Source organism: Neophocaena asiaeorientalis, unplaced genomic scaffold (assembly GCF_003031525.2).
Source record: "Neophocaena asiaeorientalis asiaeorientalis breed wild unplaced genomic scaffold, Neophocaena_asiaeorientalis_V1.1 scaffold521, whole genome shotgun sequence".
NCBI lineage: Eukaryota > Metazoa > Chordata > Mammalia > Artiodactyla > Phocoenidae > Neophocaena > Neophocaena asiaeorientalis.
In genome coordinates, this window is record NW_020174712.1 from 6,590,409 (window position 1) to 6,606,697 (window position 16,289).

A 16,289-nucleotide genomic window follows, 5' to 3' on the forward strand; every position below is an offset into this window, starting at 1 on the left:
GCTTCAACCTGCCTGTCCAGCCCGTGCTGTCAGCTGCCTTCTCTCCTCCCATGGGCCCCGCACACTCACACTGGACCACAGGCTGTAACTGGGTCTGGGATGTATGTCATTTATTCCACGAGTTCATAAGCTGCTTGTGGTCAGGGCCACTTCTGGTTTTCTTCTCACATATACCTTCCTGACTTAGTGGACTGTCTTTATGTATAAATTAGTCTAACTATAACTCCGCCTATTACTCTCAAGCTCTGACACACCGTGCAGTCACCCCTTCTGCTTTTATACGGACACTTCCTGTCCTCAACCTCTTCCTCCACGACGCCCACCAGCCGATGCCACATCACAAGCTATTCTGTGAGCCCCCTCTGTAAACGAAGTGCATGAGAGCATGTTCTCTCTTGTATCAACTTTGCTTGGTACCCAGGGTCCATCACCCCTGCCTTGTCCTAGTGACTAAGTCAAGTTCGTAAAGAAGAGCAGGGTTGTTACAGGGAAGGGTGAGCTTGCGCTGTGTGATCTCCCCTCTGCGGCAGGTGGGCCACCGGATGGAAGCTGAGCGCTAAGCGGTGGGTGGGGTTAGGAGCCGGGCTTCGGCAGTAAAGTAGCACGTGCTCTGAAAGGCAGAGTTCAGGGCAAAATTAGGATCCAGCACAAAAGGCAGTCTGAACAGAGGATCTGATCACTAAAGCACCAAACAAGAGGAGATAGCAGGATCCTGAGGCCCCAGGGCAGAGGGAACAGGTCGGGAACGTGGGATGGGATGTACGGGGCAGATTCCCAAGGGCAGCAACTTCACGCCTGCCTCTGTGGGTGGATGTCTCTGCTAAAGCAGCCAAGCCAGAGACTAGAGGCCAAGCTCTGACATCTTAGTTTTGCTGTTTTTTTTTCTTTTCCTTATAAAGTACCATTCTCTACAGCTGTATACCATGTATACCAGGGGACATAAAAGTTCCCATAGCTTATCCTTTATTCCTCTTTGCTTGCTTCCTCCTCTGACATACCTCACAAAATGGTTTTATTTACAGTTTGCCTATTTAGATACTTGGCAGAAAATTATCATGCTACGGCAACTTCCATCTTCACTTTTGCGCATTAAATCCTAAACCTCACTCACATCTAGACACATTTTTTAAGGCAGGGTTCACTCGTAAAATACATGCAATCACTTCATGGTATACTGTAAACAATGTTGCATTTTGCAACAGTCTCCAAAATTACCAATGACATACAATTTGTGGTCTTCCTGTAGCGTCTTCGGTTTGACGCGTTAACTTGACTTTACGATCACCATCGTACTGTATTTCACTGCAGTGAAGCACATCTGGGATAAGCAAACCTGGACTTCACCAGAAGGCTCAAGAAATTGAACGTTTTGGTGTCTTTTAAAATAAGATCAGAAAACATTTCCCTCCCCAAACTGAATAATGCACTTCAACCCATTTCCCCACCTTGATGACTCGTAGACTGAGGACAGCTGGAGTATCACAGGACCGTACGTCTGGATATGAGTACGCACTCCATGGCATCACGGACGTCTAGAGTTTGTATGAGATTGAAATACGTGTCTGAAACAATTTTTAAAAACGAACTTCCTGAAAACCTGGCTGTTTTCTTGTGACTCGCCTCCTTTGGGTACAATCTTGTGAATAAAAATAACTCGCCTTTATAGAGATGGCTTAACGCGTGTGCCAATGCTTTACTTGCATGACCTCATTCTATCCTGACAACTACGAGGCTGGTTCTGTTATTGCTCCCCTTCCCACCACTCATGTCTGAATGGAACAGGCCGTGTTTTTCTGCAACCTGAACACTGTCGGAACATCTAGTACGCCTGGAGACGTCTTGCATCCTGCCACGCCCACAAATCCATCTCTGGGGTGATGTTGCCGTGCCTGGCGCTGGTGCCACTGAGTCTGGGAAGAGAGGGCTCTACCTTCAGGGCAGGATAAGTCATTTATTTTGAACCCGACTGTTTTCTGGGGGTAGACATCCATCTGAAAGTAAGTATCAGGGTAGACTTTCAATCTCCCACAGCAAACTGGACCCAAAGGGCACCTCCAGGTAAGTAGGAAAGCAAAGGGAGGGTGCCAAGATTTTCATGGAACCTCATCATCTTTGTCTGTCCTGCTCAGAAAATGAAGTGAAACGAGCTTTGAAGGAAAGTGAGTTTGAATTAAAAAGACACCTGCCCAGCAATATGAATGTACCTGCCACTGAACTGCACTTAAAAAGGGTTAAAATGGTAGAGTCCGTGTTCACCAAACAAACATCAGATTATGTTTGGCAAACGTCGAATAATAAAATTAAATAAATTGAAGGAAAAGCCAAACTAAAATAAAATAAATTGAAGGGAAAAAATAAAGACCTCTTCCTTAGTACAGCACCAGAGTACGAAGGACAATATTTACCAAAGTCTGTGCAGATTCTTTCTTGACAGTGGGATTTTTCTGTTTACAAACACTTGCTAACATCGTTCTCTTTTTCTTTTGAAGTGCCCCCAGACCACCCCTCCCGGAGGCAGGATTAGACTGGCCCGGAGCCCACTGTCTGCTTCCTCGGCCCACCCTCCCTTTGTGTTGTCTGTGGGTGGATAAACCATTGCCAACTGCGGCCAAACGGACACCCAGATGCCCTCCCTTCTCTCTAGAAGCTATTTATTGTTTTCAGAGGAACCAGCCATCAAAGAGATCTCCTGTACTCCGTCCACTCCTCCGAACTTCCAGCTCTTGATTGAGAAATGCTAACATCTGACCAGACACCACAGAAACATCCTGAAAGACGATGCCTGGACCTGATTTTCCAGAGAGCAGCCCGGGCTTTCTTTATGAGCACATCAGCCAGCTTGTCTTCACTGCTGTGACATGGCTAACTGTCTAGCTTAAATCTCCAGCGCCCCCCCTGTTCTTACCCAGCACTGATTTATACTTCAGCCATCATCCAGGCCCCTAAGTTGCTTCTTCTTTTCTTCCTTGGCTCCATATTGCGCCAAGAATTCCCCTGCTCTAAACTCTGCGAGTGTGTTTTGCTGAGACTGAAGAAGCAAAATGTTTCCAGAGAAGATGGAAATGGATGGTGTTGATCGCTCAACCAGAGGTTGGATCATATAGCCCAGAACATTCTTCTATGAATGTTTTTTATGCTATCAACAAAATGAAAAAATATGTATATGTGGTGAAAAAATGTTAGGTCCAAGGATATGTCTGTAGACCCCAGTTTGTGGAAAACAGGTACAGGGTGTTTGGAGGGAGACTGGGTCCACCTGAGGCTGGGAAGTGATGCTGTCTTTTCCTAAAGACAGTGAGGACAGAGTAGCAGCCCTCACACTGTGCAGTACAGCCCTCTGTACTTTCTAAGTGTGTCATTTACAAAGGCTTTAAGTCAACGGCTCACAAGTGCCCTTAGATTTCACACTGAATCCCTCAGTGTGGCTGACAAGGCCCTCCCTGGCCAGACTCCTTCCAGCATCCACTCTCCTTGCTCACCTCCTTTCTCCTCCCCTGCCCAGGGCTACCCTGTTTCCCCACTGCACACCCTCAGTGCTCCAGGGGCTGTACTCTTTCTCAGCTAGAGGAAGCTACTTGTGCTGGTCCCTCCTTCTGCAACTTTCTGATATTCCTTTCCCAGCCCTTTCGTGACCTGGTTAACTCTCAGCTCTCACATATCAGCCTGAGTTTTTTCCTCCTGGATCCTGTACTTCTGCTAGCAAGGCACTCACACAGCTGCATATTAAAATTGCTTATTCAATAGTCTGTCTTCTCATAGAAGTAAAAGCTCTGTGGGTATAGCGGTTGTATCTAGCTTGCTCACTACCATGTCTCCAGCTTCTGCCTAGCACAGGACCTTGAACATCATAGATGCAAAAAAAAAAAAATTGTTGGAAGAGAGGAACAGAATTAATTAAGGGAGGACGAGGTGGGAGGATGGATGAAAAGCAGGAGAGCAGAAAGGGGTGAGGCAAAAGAGTCAGAAAACAGCAAAATGGTAACAACCATCGTCAAAAAAAAACTTTGCTGTTTCTGATCTCAAAAAAAACATGTGATTGGGATGCACTGAGTCAGGAATTAAAATCCGATTCAGTTTCAGCACCTGGAAATACAGAATCTTCAGCACGTTCCTCAAACTCAGATGGACTTAGAGCTGCCAATGCATTTATCCCGGCGTGGGCATATAATTACAAATGCCCACCCCTCTTTTTATTTGTTTGTTGGAAAATTGAATTCTTTATTGTTTAAGATATAACTTGAAACTGTGACTGCTGAGTTGCCTAAAAGGATGAAAGGACTTGTGTGAAAGCACAAAGTGTGCAGTTATTTTAACCAATCTGTCCACATTTGAGATGTTTCTTTTACTGGTGAAAGGAAGACAATTGTAGCACAGCTCAAAGCTGCCATCTAGTGGACCTTCCAGTGACCTGGCATCACTGCAGAATAGGAGACCCGGAGGAACACACATCCATCCTCTGGGGAGATCAAAGTCCACCTTTTAGGATGAGGCGTGATTTGTGGTTCTCTGACAGAGTTCTCCTTTCTAAATAGCCCAGTGTAACATGTTTTAACATTCTGATATCCAAAAAGTTATCCTAAATCAATGTGAAATTTCAATCACTTTCAATTTGAACCTATCCCAGCAAGAAATCAATGCACCACTCTGAAAAAGTGTATCCTTTTCATTTCTGTTTTGGATCTTAACTTTGTAAATCAGATGTGTTAGTCTAGTATCCAAAGAACTAAAAAAGGAAGAAAGGGAGGGAGGGAAGAAGAAAAAGAAACGTAGACAAATTTATCTTCTCTGAAGCTACTACTTCATTAAACCAAGAGTGTCCTTCAGTCTAAGTGCCTACCGCCACCAGACGTGCCTTGGCGCACTTGAGCAGGGCAACAGTTCAACGTCGGGAACCGAGAGGCCAGGGTTTAGACTCACACTGCCACCCACTTTGTTGCTCTGGACCAGCCGTCTATCATCTTTGTCCGTTTCCTCATTTGATACAAAGAGAGGCTTAAGCATGATAACTGCTAAGGTCCCTTTCGGCTCTAAAGTTCAGAGCTTGTTCCCAGAGTCGCAGGTCTCGCGATCACAGGGGCCTGACTTGACACTCCCTCTAGGCTCAGCGTCCGCACACCATTTTCTCACTGAAATACTTGTGGAGGAGTTACAGGGTGCCAGGTCCTGAACTGGCTGCTAGGGAAGCAACAGCAAATACACAGACACGGCCTTTGCCAAGTTGACAGCCTCACAAGGGACACAAACATAAATCAAATGATCAAGGAAATGGTAACTGCACCACTGATGAGAAGGGCTCCAGTGAGGATGTGTAACTGGGGCCTAGTGGCAGCGGCTGAGAGCAAGGAAGGCTCCCTGAGGAAGTGACAGGCCTGGATCTGAAGGCTGGTGAGCAGCTAATCCAGTGTGTGCATTACAGGCAGAAGGACCCAAATGGGCCAAGGCCCCAGGGAGGAAGGAGTTTGCACAACTGGGGATCAGAAAAAGTCCATGGAGCCTGGAGTGTGGACAACAAGAGAGTGAAGTGAAAGGGGAGGGAAGCAGGGGCCAGATTATGCACGGGCTTGTGGGCCGCGTTAGGAGTTTCATCTTTATTCTAAGAGCGACAGAATCGCTCTCCTGAAGGGCTTGAAGTAGGAAAGCAACGTGGCCGGATGTGCTTCTGTGAAAGATCTGACTGCTACGCGTAAGACTGAGGTCAAGTTCAAGACGGGGTACACAGAGGCAAGTTGTGTGACTCTTGCTGTGAGAGACTTGGGGGTGATGCTGCTGGGGCGGGAAGAAGTGGGGAGATTCCAGAAGTAATGAAACAGTAGCCTCATTAGGGCACGGAAATTGGCTGGATGTGGAAGTAAAAGGGAAGAGTCCAAGGTGATTCCTAGGCCTCTGGTCAAGGGCAACCGGATGGAATTCATGCAGTTCACTGAACTGAAGGACACAGGATGATGACCAGGTGTGGAGAAAGACCAGGAGCTCAGTCATAGGTGGCTATGTTTCAAGAAAGGCTCAGGAAACATCCAGGCAGGTGAGCAGGCAGTTGGGGACCCAGAGCTCGGAAGAAAACATGTCATCTAATCTGTGATAAATGGGGGGATCTGGCAGCACGTGGTAAGAAGAGGCACAGCACAAACTTCGAATGTCTGGAAGAACAGAGGATGCAGAGCCAGTGAGGGAAACCCCAAGGAGGGGCCCGTGAGGTGAAAGAAAATGGGCAGAATATGGCGCCGAGGAAGCCAAGAGGAGGGCGTTCTCTTCTGCTGGAAGGACATGGTGGGCCAGCCCCACGAGGAGAACTCTGGATTGAGTGACCTTGACCTTGGTGATAAAATGCACGTGGAGTCCTCCACAGGAGTCAGGTGGAGCGGTTGAAGAGTGAACAGCAGAAGAAAGTGGAGAGAGTTGTGTAGAGAGAGGCCCCTCCACGAGGTTTGGCTGCGAAGATAAGAAGAGAGAGGTGGGCGGCCAGAGGATACGTGAGGGCCAAGGTGGGCCTTCTCCGTCTGGAGACTTAGGCAAAGGAACTCTTCGAGAAGCGGGGTTGAAGACTCAGAAAAAGGAGGCAATAACGGAGGTCTTCAGGCTCCTGGAAAGCTTATATAAGGATGAGATCCAGGGCACAGATGCAGCTTTGGCCTTCGTCAAGAGGAGAGAGACTTCCCCCACTATAACTGTAAGTGCAGGGAAGGAGGAAGTGTGACGAGGACAGTAAGGCAATTCTAGGGCTCCAATTTCTCAGTGAATTGCGTGAGACCCGCACTAGCTGGAAGTGAGAGATGGAGAAGATCAGAGGTTTAGGAAGAGAGAAAACATGAGCTCACTAGAGAAACAGATTCAGCTTTGCCAGGCACGTGTGAGGTGACCACAAACACACGGCACCTGTCGGGCCAGCTGTGCGGTCTCCTCCAGCTGTGCTCAGGGGCCACGTGCCGACAAGGGAAGGGAGGTGAACAGGTTTGTCTGGGGTTGGAAGTTTCCAAGTGGGAGTGAAGGAAAAACAGAGGGCAAAATAACCTACTTAGGACGCACTCAAGAGTTTAGTAGACATGACAGGTTCTAGATTCTAAGATAAAGAGAGAAGCAAAGACAGAGCGGGCAGGGTGGATACAGAGGGAGAAGGTAGAGGGGGAAAACTGACTAATGACTCCTGAGGTCAACATGCAACAAATGCCCTGAGGTAACCGGGCTGGATCCCAGTGGCTTGGCGCCCTCATTATAAAATATATTCATGCTTTGTCGTTACCTACCCAGGACAGCGCACACATACAGGACACACATCGGCACTAAGCGTAACAATCTTAATGTTCCAGCATGACTGGAAACTGACCTCTGTCATGCTAAGCCCCTGGGGAAACCAAACGATATTACCTGGTTTCTGGTGTATGTCCGGCACCGTTCTAGGTGCTAGGAATCTGATGAACCCATCAGATGTGGTATTTACCCTCAACGGGCTTATGCTTTCATGGGAGAAGAGGAACACAGGCCCAGATTTCAAAGAATTGCTCAATTAAATGAAAGTGGCAAAGGGATGTGCAAACTTTCTCGGATCCTCTATACCAGAAGCCATGTTGGCTGTGCACAATTCCCTGATTTATGTGAGTCCTGGTCAGAATGAACTGTCCCCAAAGATCACTTGGATTATTGTACTTGAGAAATATGCATTGCCTAGTAATATGCATTGCCTAGGTTCAATTTACTGAACATTTGAACATTTACCATCGGCCAGACAGCATTTACCAAAGATGATATCATTTCCATATTCCAGACAAGGAAACTGGGTTCGAGGGTAATTATTCGTCAAAGACCTACTTTGCAGGCTAGGATTCCAACCTAGCTGTGCCTCAGCCTAACCTCTCTGTTCCATAACATGCTCCCTCTTCTGGTCAGAAGATTACATGTGGACAAACGTGGCAGCATACGAACTTAGTTCCAGAAAGCTACCCAGATTGGTTAACAGGACCAGGCTTTCAGAAGCCCATCAGCACACTGGAAAGAACTCATTCCACGGGAAAAGAAAACACAGGATGAATACCTCTCTATCCAAAGGCACCACATTCCGGGAAAGATGTCAAGAACAAATTAGTCGAATCTCTGGTGTCAAAGAAATTGTGATTTTTGTTGTTGTTGTCTGATATAGAGTTATGACTAGATGTTTTTTCACATTTTTCCATAAAGTCCTTAGGGCCCACATCTGTCTTTACTTTCTTATAAAGCCCTAACTGTGCTTTGAAATGAATCCTATTTAATGCCAAGTCAAAACTGTTTTTTTTAGCTCCAGGATATTTCTCTTTGATTCAGATTCATATTTACTTCACTCTGAGTCCTTAAGATATTTTCAAACAGATTTTGGCTAATGTAACTTTGAAAATACTCCTAGAAAATATGAAATATTCAAGGGCTAAATCATCTAGGTTTAGGATTGTTTGTGTAAGTCAAAGACTAACTGTTCAGAATAATTTAAATCAGCTCCATTCTCATTTTTTAAAAAAAGTGTGTAAATTTGACTTTGGTAAATTAAGTCATTTAAAAGGATAACAGTAGTAAATCTTGCCAGATTTGTTCCAAGCAATAGCTACACACATGTATACACATACACACGTCAAGTATGGAGATGAAAATGGGAAAAATTATCATATTCTCTCACCTTCCACTCCTCATGCAACCCAATAACCCTTCAGGAAAAAACTATACACTGTCACGTCACATGAAGCCAGAAAGGTGTCTTCAGAATAAAACGTGAAAGAGGACTTAATACAAGAGGTTAGATAGAGAGATATTTCTTATACGCACATATTATTTATTCTCGAAGGTATGTGTGAGCGAGAAGGGGAAGATAGTTGTTCAGTAGATAAAGCTAAATGTGAAGCATTCATCTAAGTCCTGGTGAAAAATACAGATTAAAAAAAAAAAAAAAAGGAGTTACAAGTATGTAGAGTGCTCAAAAAAGGATGCACCAGGGGCCATGTGGATGCAAATCTAGGGAGGCCTGACACGAGCTTCCCAGAGAAAGTGACCCTGAGGCTGAAGTCAGCCAGGTGAAGAGGGGCCCAGAGTGGTCTAGACCACGAAAGCAGCAAGTTCAAAGCCTCCAAGAGCTTGGTGCATTTGACGATGTCACAGGAACCCAGGCCAATGAAAGCAGACACACTAATCTAGACACCAGGGGTGATCAGGGAGAGTCTCAAAGAGTCACGTGAGGATGTTGAACTTCCTTACCAATGGAGAGCCACTGAGTGTTAAGCAGGGGATTGACACAATCAGACCTGAATTTTTTTTTTTTTTTTTTTTTTTTTTTTTTTTGCGGTACGTGGGCCTCTCACTGTTGTGGCCTCTCCCATTGCAGAGCACAGGCTCCGGATGCGCAGGCTCAGCGGCCATGGCTCACAGGCCCAGCTGCTCCACGGCATGTGGGGTCCTCCTGGACCGGGGCACGAACCCACGTCCCCCGCATCGGCAGGCAGACTCTCAACCACTGCGCCACCAGGGTAGACCAGACCTGCATTTTTTAAGTGTCACTCTAGCTTCACTGAGAAGGATGGAGGAGGACAAGCCTGGGTGTGGTTACTGCAGTACTGGTGGTGATGAGGGGTAACGTGCCTGGGACTGGCGTAGCAACACCAGCGATGGAAAGAGGACAGGTTTATGGCTCTTAAGAAAGTTGAAGTATTTCAAGTATCTTCTCTGACCACAATGGCATGAAACTAGAAATCAACAACAGGAAAATAAATGAGAAAGAAACGATTACCTGGAGGCTAAACAGCATGCTACTAAAAAACCAATGGGTCAACAAGGAAATCAAAAAGGAAATTAAAAAATACCTTGAGACATGGGACTTCCTTGGTGGTCCAGTGATAAAGAATCCGCCTTACAGTGCAGGGGATGCAGGTTCAATCCCTGGTCAGGGAACTAAGATCCCACATGCCGCGGGGCAACTAAGCCCACGTGCCACAACTACTGAGCTCACACGCCTCAACTAGAGAGCCCATGTGCCACAAACTACAGAGCCCATGCACTCTGGAACCTGCATGCCACAACTACAGAGCCCACATGCCCTGGAGCCTGCTTGCCACAACTAGAGAAGAGAAAAACCTGCATGCCACAACTAGAGAGAAGCCCACATGCTGCAACGAAGAGCCCTCAAACCTCAATGAAAGATCTCGTGTGCCACAACTAAGACCCAGCACAGCCAAAAATAAATAAATTAAATAATGAAATAAATCTTTAAAAAATCTACGGATGCAGCAAAAGCAGTTCTTAGAGGGAAGTTCACAGTGATACAGGCCTTCAAAAAACAAGAAAAATCTCAAATAAACAACCTAAACTACTACTTAAAAGAGTTAGAAAAAGAACAAACAAAACCTAAAGTCAGCAGAAGGAAAGAAATAATAAAGAGCAGGGAGGAAATAAACAAAATAGAGATTAAAAAATAGAAAAAAATCAATAAAAATAAGAGCTGGTTTTTTGAAAGGGTAATAAACAAAATTGACAAACCTCTGGCCAGGCTCACCAAGAATAAAAGAGAGAGAACCCAAATAAACAAAATCAGAAATGAAAAAGGAGAAATCTCAACCGATACTGCAGAAATACAAAAAACCTTAAGAGAATACGACGAACAATTATATGCCAACAAATTTGACAACCTAGAAGAAATGGACAACTTCCTAGAAATATACAGCCCACCAAAATTTAATCAAGAAGAAATAGAATAGAATTACCATATGACCCAGCAATCCCACTACTTGGCATATACCCTGAGAAAACCAAAATTCAAAAAGAGTCATGTACCAAAATGTTCATTGCAGCTCTATTTACAATAGCCAGGACATGGAAACAACCTAAGCGCCCATCATCGGATGAATGGATAAAGAAGATGTGGCACATATACACAATGGAATATTACTCAGCCTTAAAAAGAAATGAAATTGAGCTATTTGTAATGAGATGGATAGACCTAGAGTCTGTCATACAGAGTGAAGTAAGTCAGAAAGAAAAAGACAAATACCGTATGCTAACACATATATATATGGAATTTAAGGGAAAAAAATGTCATGAAGAACCTAGGGGTAAGATAGGAATAAAGACGCAGACCTACTGGAAAACGGACTTGAGGATATGGGGAGGGGGAAGGGTGAGTTTTGACAGGGCGAGAGAGAGTCATGGACATATACACACTAACAAACGTAGTAAGGTAGATAGCTGGGGGGAAGCAGCCGCAAGGCACAGGGATATTAGCTCGGTGCTTTGTGACAGCCTGGAAGGGTGGGATGGGGAGAGTGGGAGGGAGGGAGACGCAAGAGGGAAGACATATGGGATCATATGTATATGTATAGCTGATTCACTTTGTTATAAAGCAGAAACTAACACACCATTGTAAAGCAATTATACCCCAATAAAGATGTTTAAAAAATAAAAAAAAAAAGAAATAGATAACTTGAACAGAGCAATCACTGTAAGTGAAATGGAATGTGTAATAATAAAAAAAAAAAACTCCCTACATACAAAAGTCCAGGACTAGATGGCTTCACAGGTGAATTCTACAAAAAATACACACACACACAAATACAAAGAACTTATCCCAATTCTTCTCAAACTCTTCCAAAAGACTGAAGAGGATGGAACACTCCCAAAGACATTTTATGAAAACATCACCACCCTGATACCAAAACCAGATAAAGATACCACCAAAAAAGAAAATTACAGGTCAATATCTTTGATGAATATAGATGCAAAAATTCTCAACAAAATATTAGCAAATCAAATCCAACAACACATAGAAAAGATCATACATCACAACCAAGTGGGATTCATCCCAAGTTCACAAGGATGGTTCAACATACACAAATCAATCGATGGAATACACCATATTAACAAAAGAAAAGTCAAAAACCACACGATCGTCTCAACAGATGCAGAAAAACCATTTGACAAAATTCAACTTTTTTTTTTTGCAGTACGCAGGCCTCTCACTGTTGTGGCCTCTCCCATTGTGGAACACAGGCTCTGGACGCGCAGGCTCAGTGGCCATGGCTCATGGGCCTAGCTGCTCCACGGCATGTGGGATCTTCCTGGACCAGGGCACGAACCCATGTCCCCTACGTCGGCAGGCGGACTCTCAACCACTGCACCACCAGGGAAGCCCCAACATCTATCCTTAATAAAAAAAAAAATCTCACACCACAGTGGGTATAGAGGGAGCATACCGCAACATAATAAAAGCCATTTATGACAAACCCACAGCCAATATAATACTCAATGGTGAAAAGCTGAAAGCCTTCCTGCTAAAATCTGGAACAAGACAAGGATGCCCACTCTCACCACTTCTATTCAACACAGCAATCAGACAAGAAAAAGAAAAAAAGCTATCCAAATTGAAAGGGAAGAGGTAAAATTGTCACCACATGCAGATGACATGATACTATACACAGAAAACCCTAAGGACTCCACACAAAAACTGCTAGACCTAATAAATGAATTCAGCGAAGTATCAGGATACAAGATTAACATTCGGAAATCGGTTGCATTTCTTTACACTATGAAATATCAGAAAGGGAATGTAAAAAAACAATACCTTTTAAAATCACACACACACAAAAATAAAATACCTAGGAATTAACCTGACCAAGGAGGTGAAAGACTGAGAACTATAAGACATTAATAAAAGAAATTAAAGAGGATTCAAAGAAATGGAAAGATATCCCATTCTCTTGGATTGGAAGAATTGATATTGTTAAAATAGGAACACTACACAAAGCAATCTACAGATTTAATGCGATCCCCATCAAATTACCCATGCATTTTTCACAGAACTAGAATAATCCAAAAATTTATATGGAACCATAAAAGATCCAGAATTGACAAAACAATCCTAAGGGAAAAAACAAAGCAGGAGGCATAAGTCTCCCAGACTTCAGACAATACTCCAAATCTACAGTAATCAAAACAGTGTGATATTGGTACAAAAACAGACATACAGATCAATGGAAAAGAATAGAGAGCCCAGAAAAAAACCCACACACGTATGGTCAATTAATCTTCAGCAAAGGAGGTAAGAGTATAAAATGGGAAAAAGATAGTCTCTTCAGTAAGTAGTGCTGGGAAGGTTGGACAGCTGCATGTATATCAATTAAGTTAGAACACACCTTCACACCATGCAGAAAAATAAACTCAAAATGCATAAACACTTAAACATAAGATGGCACCATAAAACTCCTAGAAGAGAGCATAGGCAAAACATTCTCTGATATAAATTGTACAAATGTTTTCTTAGGTCAGCCTCCCAAGGCAATAGAAATAAAAAGAAAAAGAAACAAATGGGACCTAATCAAACTTATGAGCTTTTGTACAGCAAAGGAAATCATTAAAAAAAGAAAGAAAGAAAGAAAAGCCAACCTATGGAGTGGAAGAAAATATTTGCAAGTGATGTGACTGACAAGGGCTTAATCTCCAAAATATACAAGCAGGTCACACAACTCAACAGCAAAAAACCAAACAACCCAATTGAAAAATGAGCAGAAGACAGTAGCCATTTCTCATGGCCAGTAGGCACATGAAAAGATGCTCAACATCACTAATTATTAGGGAAATGCAAATCAAAACTACAATGGGCATGAACTTATATATACTACCAAATGTAAAATAGATAGCTAGCGGGAAGCAGCCGCATAGCACAGGGAGATCAGCTCGGTGCTTTTTGACCACCTAGAGGGGTGGGATAGGGAGGGTGGGAGGGAGACACAAGAGGGAGGAGATATGGGGATATGTGTATATGTATAGCTGATTCACTTTGTTATAAAGCAGAAACTAACAACACCGTTGTAAAGCAATTATACTCCAATAAAGATGTTAAAAAAAAAAAACTACAATGGGATATCACCTCACACCGGTCAGAATGGCTGTCATTAAAAAGTCTACAAATAACAAATGCTGGAGGGTATGTGGAGAAAAGGGAACCCTCCTACACTGTTGGTGGGAGTGTAAGTTGGTGCAGCCACTATGGAAAACAGTATGGAGGTTCCTCAGAAAACTAAAAATAGAATTACCATAGGACCCAGCAATCCCACTCCAGGGCATGTACCTGGACAAAACTACAATTCAAAAAGATACATGCACCCCTATGGTCATAGCAGCACTATTCACAATAGTCAAAACATGGAAACAACCTAAATGCTTATCGACAGATGAATGGATAAAGAAAATGTGGTACATACATACAATGGAATACTACTCAGCCATAAAAAATGAAATAATGCCATTTGTAGCAACATGGATGCAACTAGAGATCATCATACTAAGTGAAGTGAGTCAGAAAGAGAAAGACAAATACCATGTGATATCACTTATATGTGGATATGGCACAAATGAACCTATCTACAAAACAGACTCACAGACATAGAGATCAAACTTAGGGTTGCCAACAGGGAGGGTGGAGAGAGAGGGATGGACTGGGAGTTTGGGGTTGGTAGGTGCAAACTATTACATTTAGAATGGATAAACAACAAGGTCCGACTGTATAGCACAGGAAACTATATCCAATCTCTTGGGATAAACCATAATGGAAAAGAGTTTTTAAAAAGAATGTCTCTGTGTGTAACTGAGTCACTTTGCTGTACAGCAGAGACTGGTACAACACTGTAAGTCAACTCTACTTCAATAAAAAAGGAAGGAAGGAAGGGAAATTGAAGTGACCGAACTTGGTGACTGATTGGCTGTGGGGAGTGAGGGAGAGAGGAAGAGGCAAGGATGCTCCCCGGTTTCCAGGCTGAGCAGCTGAGTGGATGGTGGTGTCCTTGAGGGAGACGAAGACCCAAGTAGGTAGAGTGTGTGTGGAAATATGAATCTCTTTTGAACATGCAGCATTTGGGATGGATGCCTGAGATCCACATTCTTTCTTCTCCCCATTCCAATCATCCCAAACAGACGATCTCCACTGTTTCTCTATCCTGAATCATATGAAGAATATCCTGACCTTTCATATGAAGAAAGGTCTAGAAAGAAACTTAGGAAGCACACAGACCAATCCCCTTCATTCTTTGCCAGAGGAAACTGAGGGAGGGAGTTTGGGGGCTTCCCCAAAGATACGCAGGAAAACACCCCCCTAACGCCATAGGCCCTTTCTGGCACCCGCTAAAACATGCTCTGCTTCCTTGCCTTTCATAGTTTTCATCATCATCATCTTAACCACTTTCCCTGAAGGTACTCATTCAAACATGAGAAATCTTTAGCCTTCTTACCAACGGATGCCTCTGAATATAAAAGCCATATACTTGGAAAAGTAAAAATAAATCAGAAGAAGTTGAATTGGTCAAAAGCAATTCACCTCTGGTCAACTTGCTCATAGGAATCTCCCATTAGTCAGTTTTCATTACAATTACTTAAAAAATGACAAAGCATTGAGTCCATTATTTTTTACAGTATGAATTCTTAAATCTCTACCTCTATACATCACAGTTTTAATTACGGCTGTCATACGGCTTCCTTTAACAGTTCACTATTTAAACAATGTTGGTAGGATTTGCAATAATTTTTTTTAACTGGGTGAAGCAATAAAACCAATGGCTTTTGCTCAATGAGCTTCCATTTTTATAATCTGCTAGAGTAAAATGGTAGATGTCAGACACAATGTGATATTAAGCAAAGGTATGAAGCCAAATCCTTGAGCCAACACAAGTAAAAGAAAAGGCTTACCTGAGGCGGGTGTCCTTAAAGGTGTCAAGGTATGCGGGATAGCTCCATCTGATCTTATTCCCTTTACATCGAAGCTCTAGAGTTTGCCCTGCCATCAGACTCAGGGTTGCAGCGGGTTTCTGAAAGCGACCTTTATCTATCATTTGCATCATTATAGACTGTGTCTTTGGTGTTGAGTCAGCGGAGTCCCTGTCCTTTATTTTAGGAATTTTGGGTTTCACCTTTTTGTTGGTAGGCTTGATTCTGTTCTCTCCAGGCTCCTTTGGATGCTTGTTCTTGGGGGGATGTTGACCCGTAACTGGTACAAACATGAGGAGAGAACAATGGACTTTGGTGGTTAACATACCCAGAGTCTTCAACCCCTGAAACAGATCGTTTTTAATATCCCTCTCCTCCTATGTCAAAGTTATTTTCAGGAATAATCATTATTTTCTTGGTTCATTCTTTAGTTTTCAACCAATTAGTAAGGGAATCAATTTCAGCTTCCAAGATTTTGTTCAAACTCAGCAAAACATCTCACGTATGAACTAACATTCGCACTTCGCAAACAAAACAACTTTTTCTTGTGGTTCACACTCAGTCTCACCAGCTCTAAGGTGGTACCCAGAATG

The 16,289-nt window shown here is 43.5% G+C and overlaps 1 protein-coding gene across 1 annotated transcript in view; it reads right to left on the minus strand.

Moving 5' to 3' along the window:
• Positions 1–15,989, minus strand: part of PDGFRL (platelet derived growth factor receptor like) — a 38,265-nt gene extending 22,276 nt beyond the window's left edge. The window contains exon 1 of the mRNA XM_024759946.1: positions 15,679–15,989. Coding sequence (XP_024615714.1) covers positions 15,679–15,989 — 311 coding nt within the window. The remainder of the gene's footprint in view (positions 1–15,678) is intronic.
• Positions 15,990–16,289: the final 300 nt, after the last annotated feature.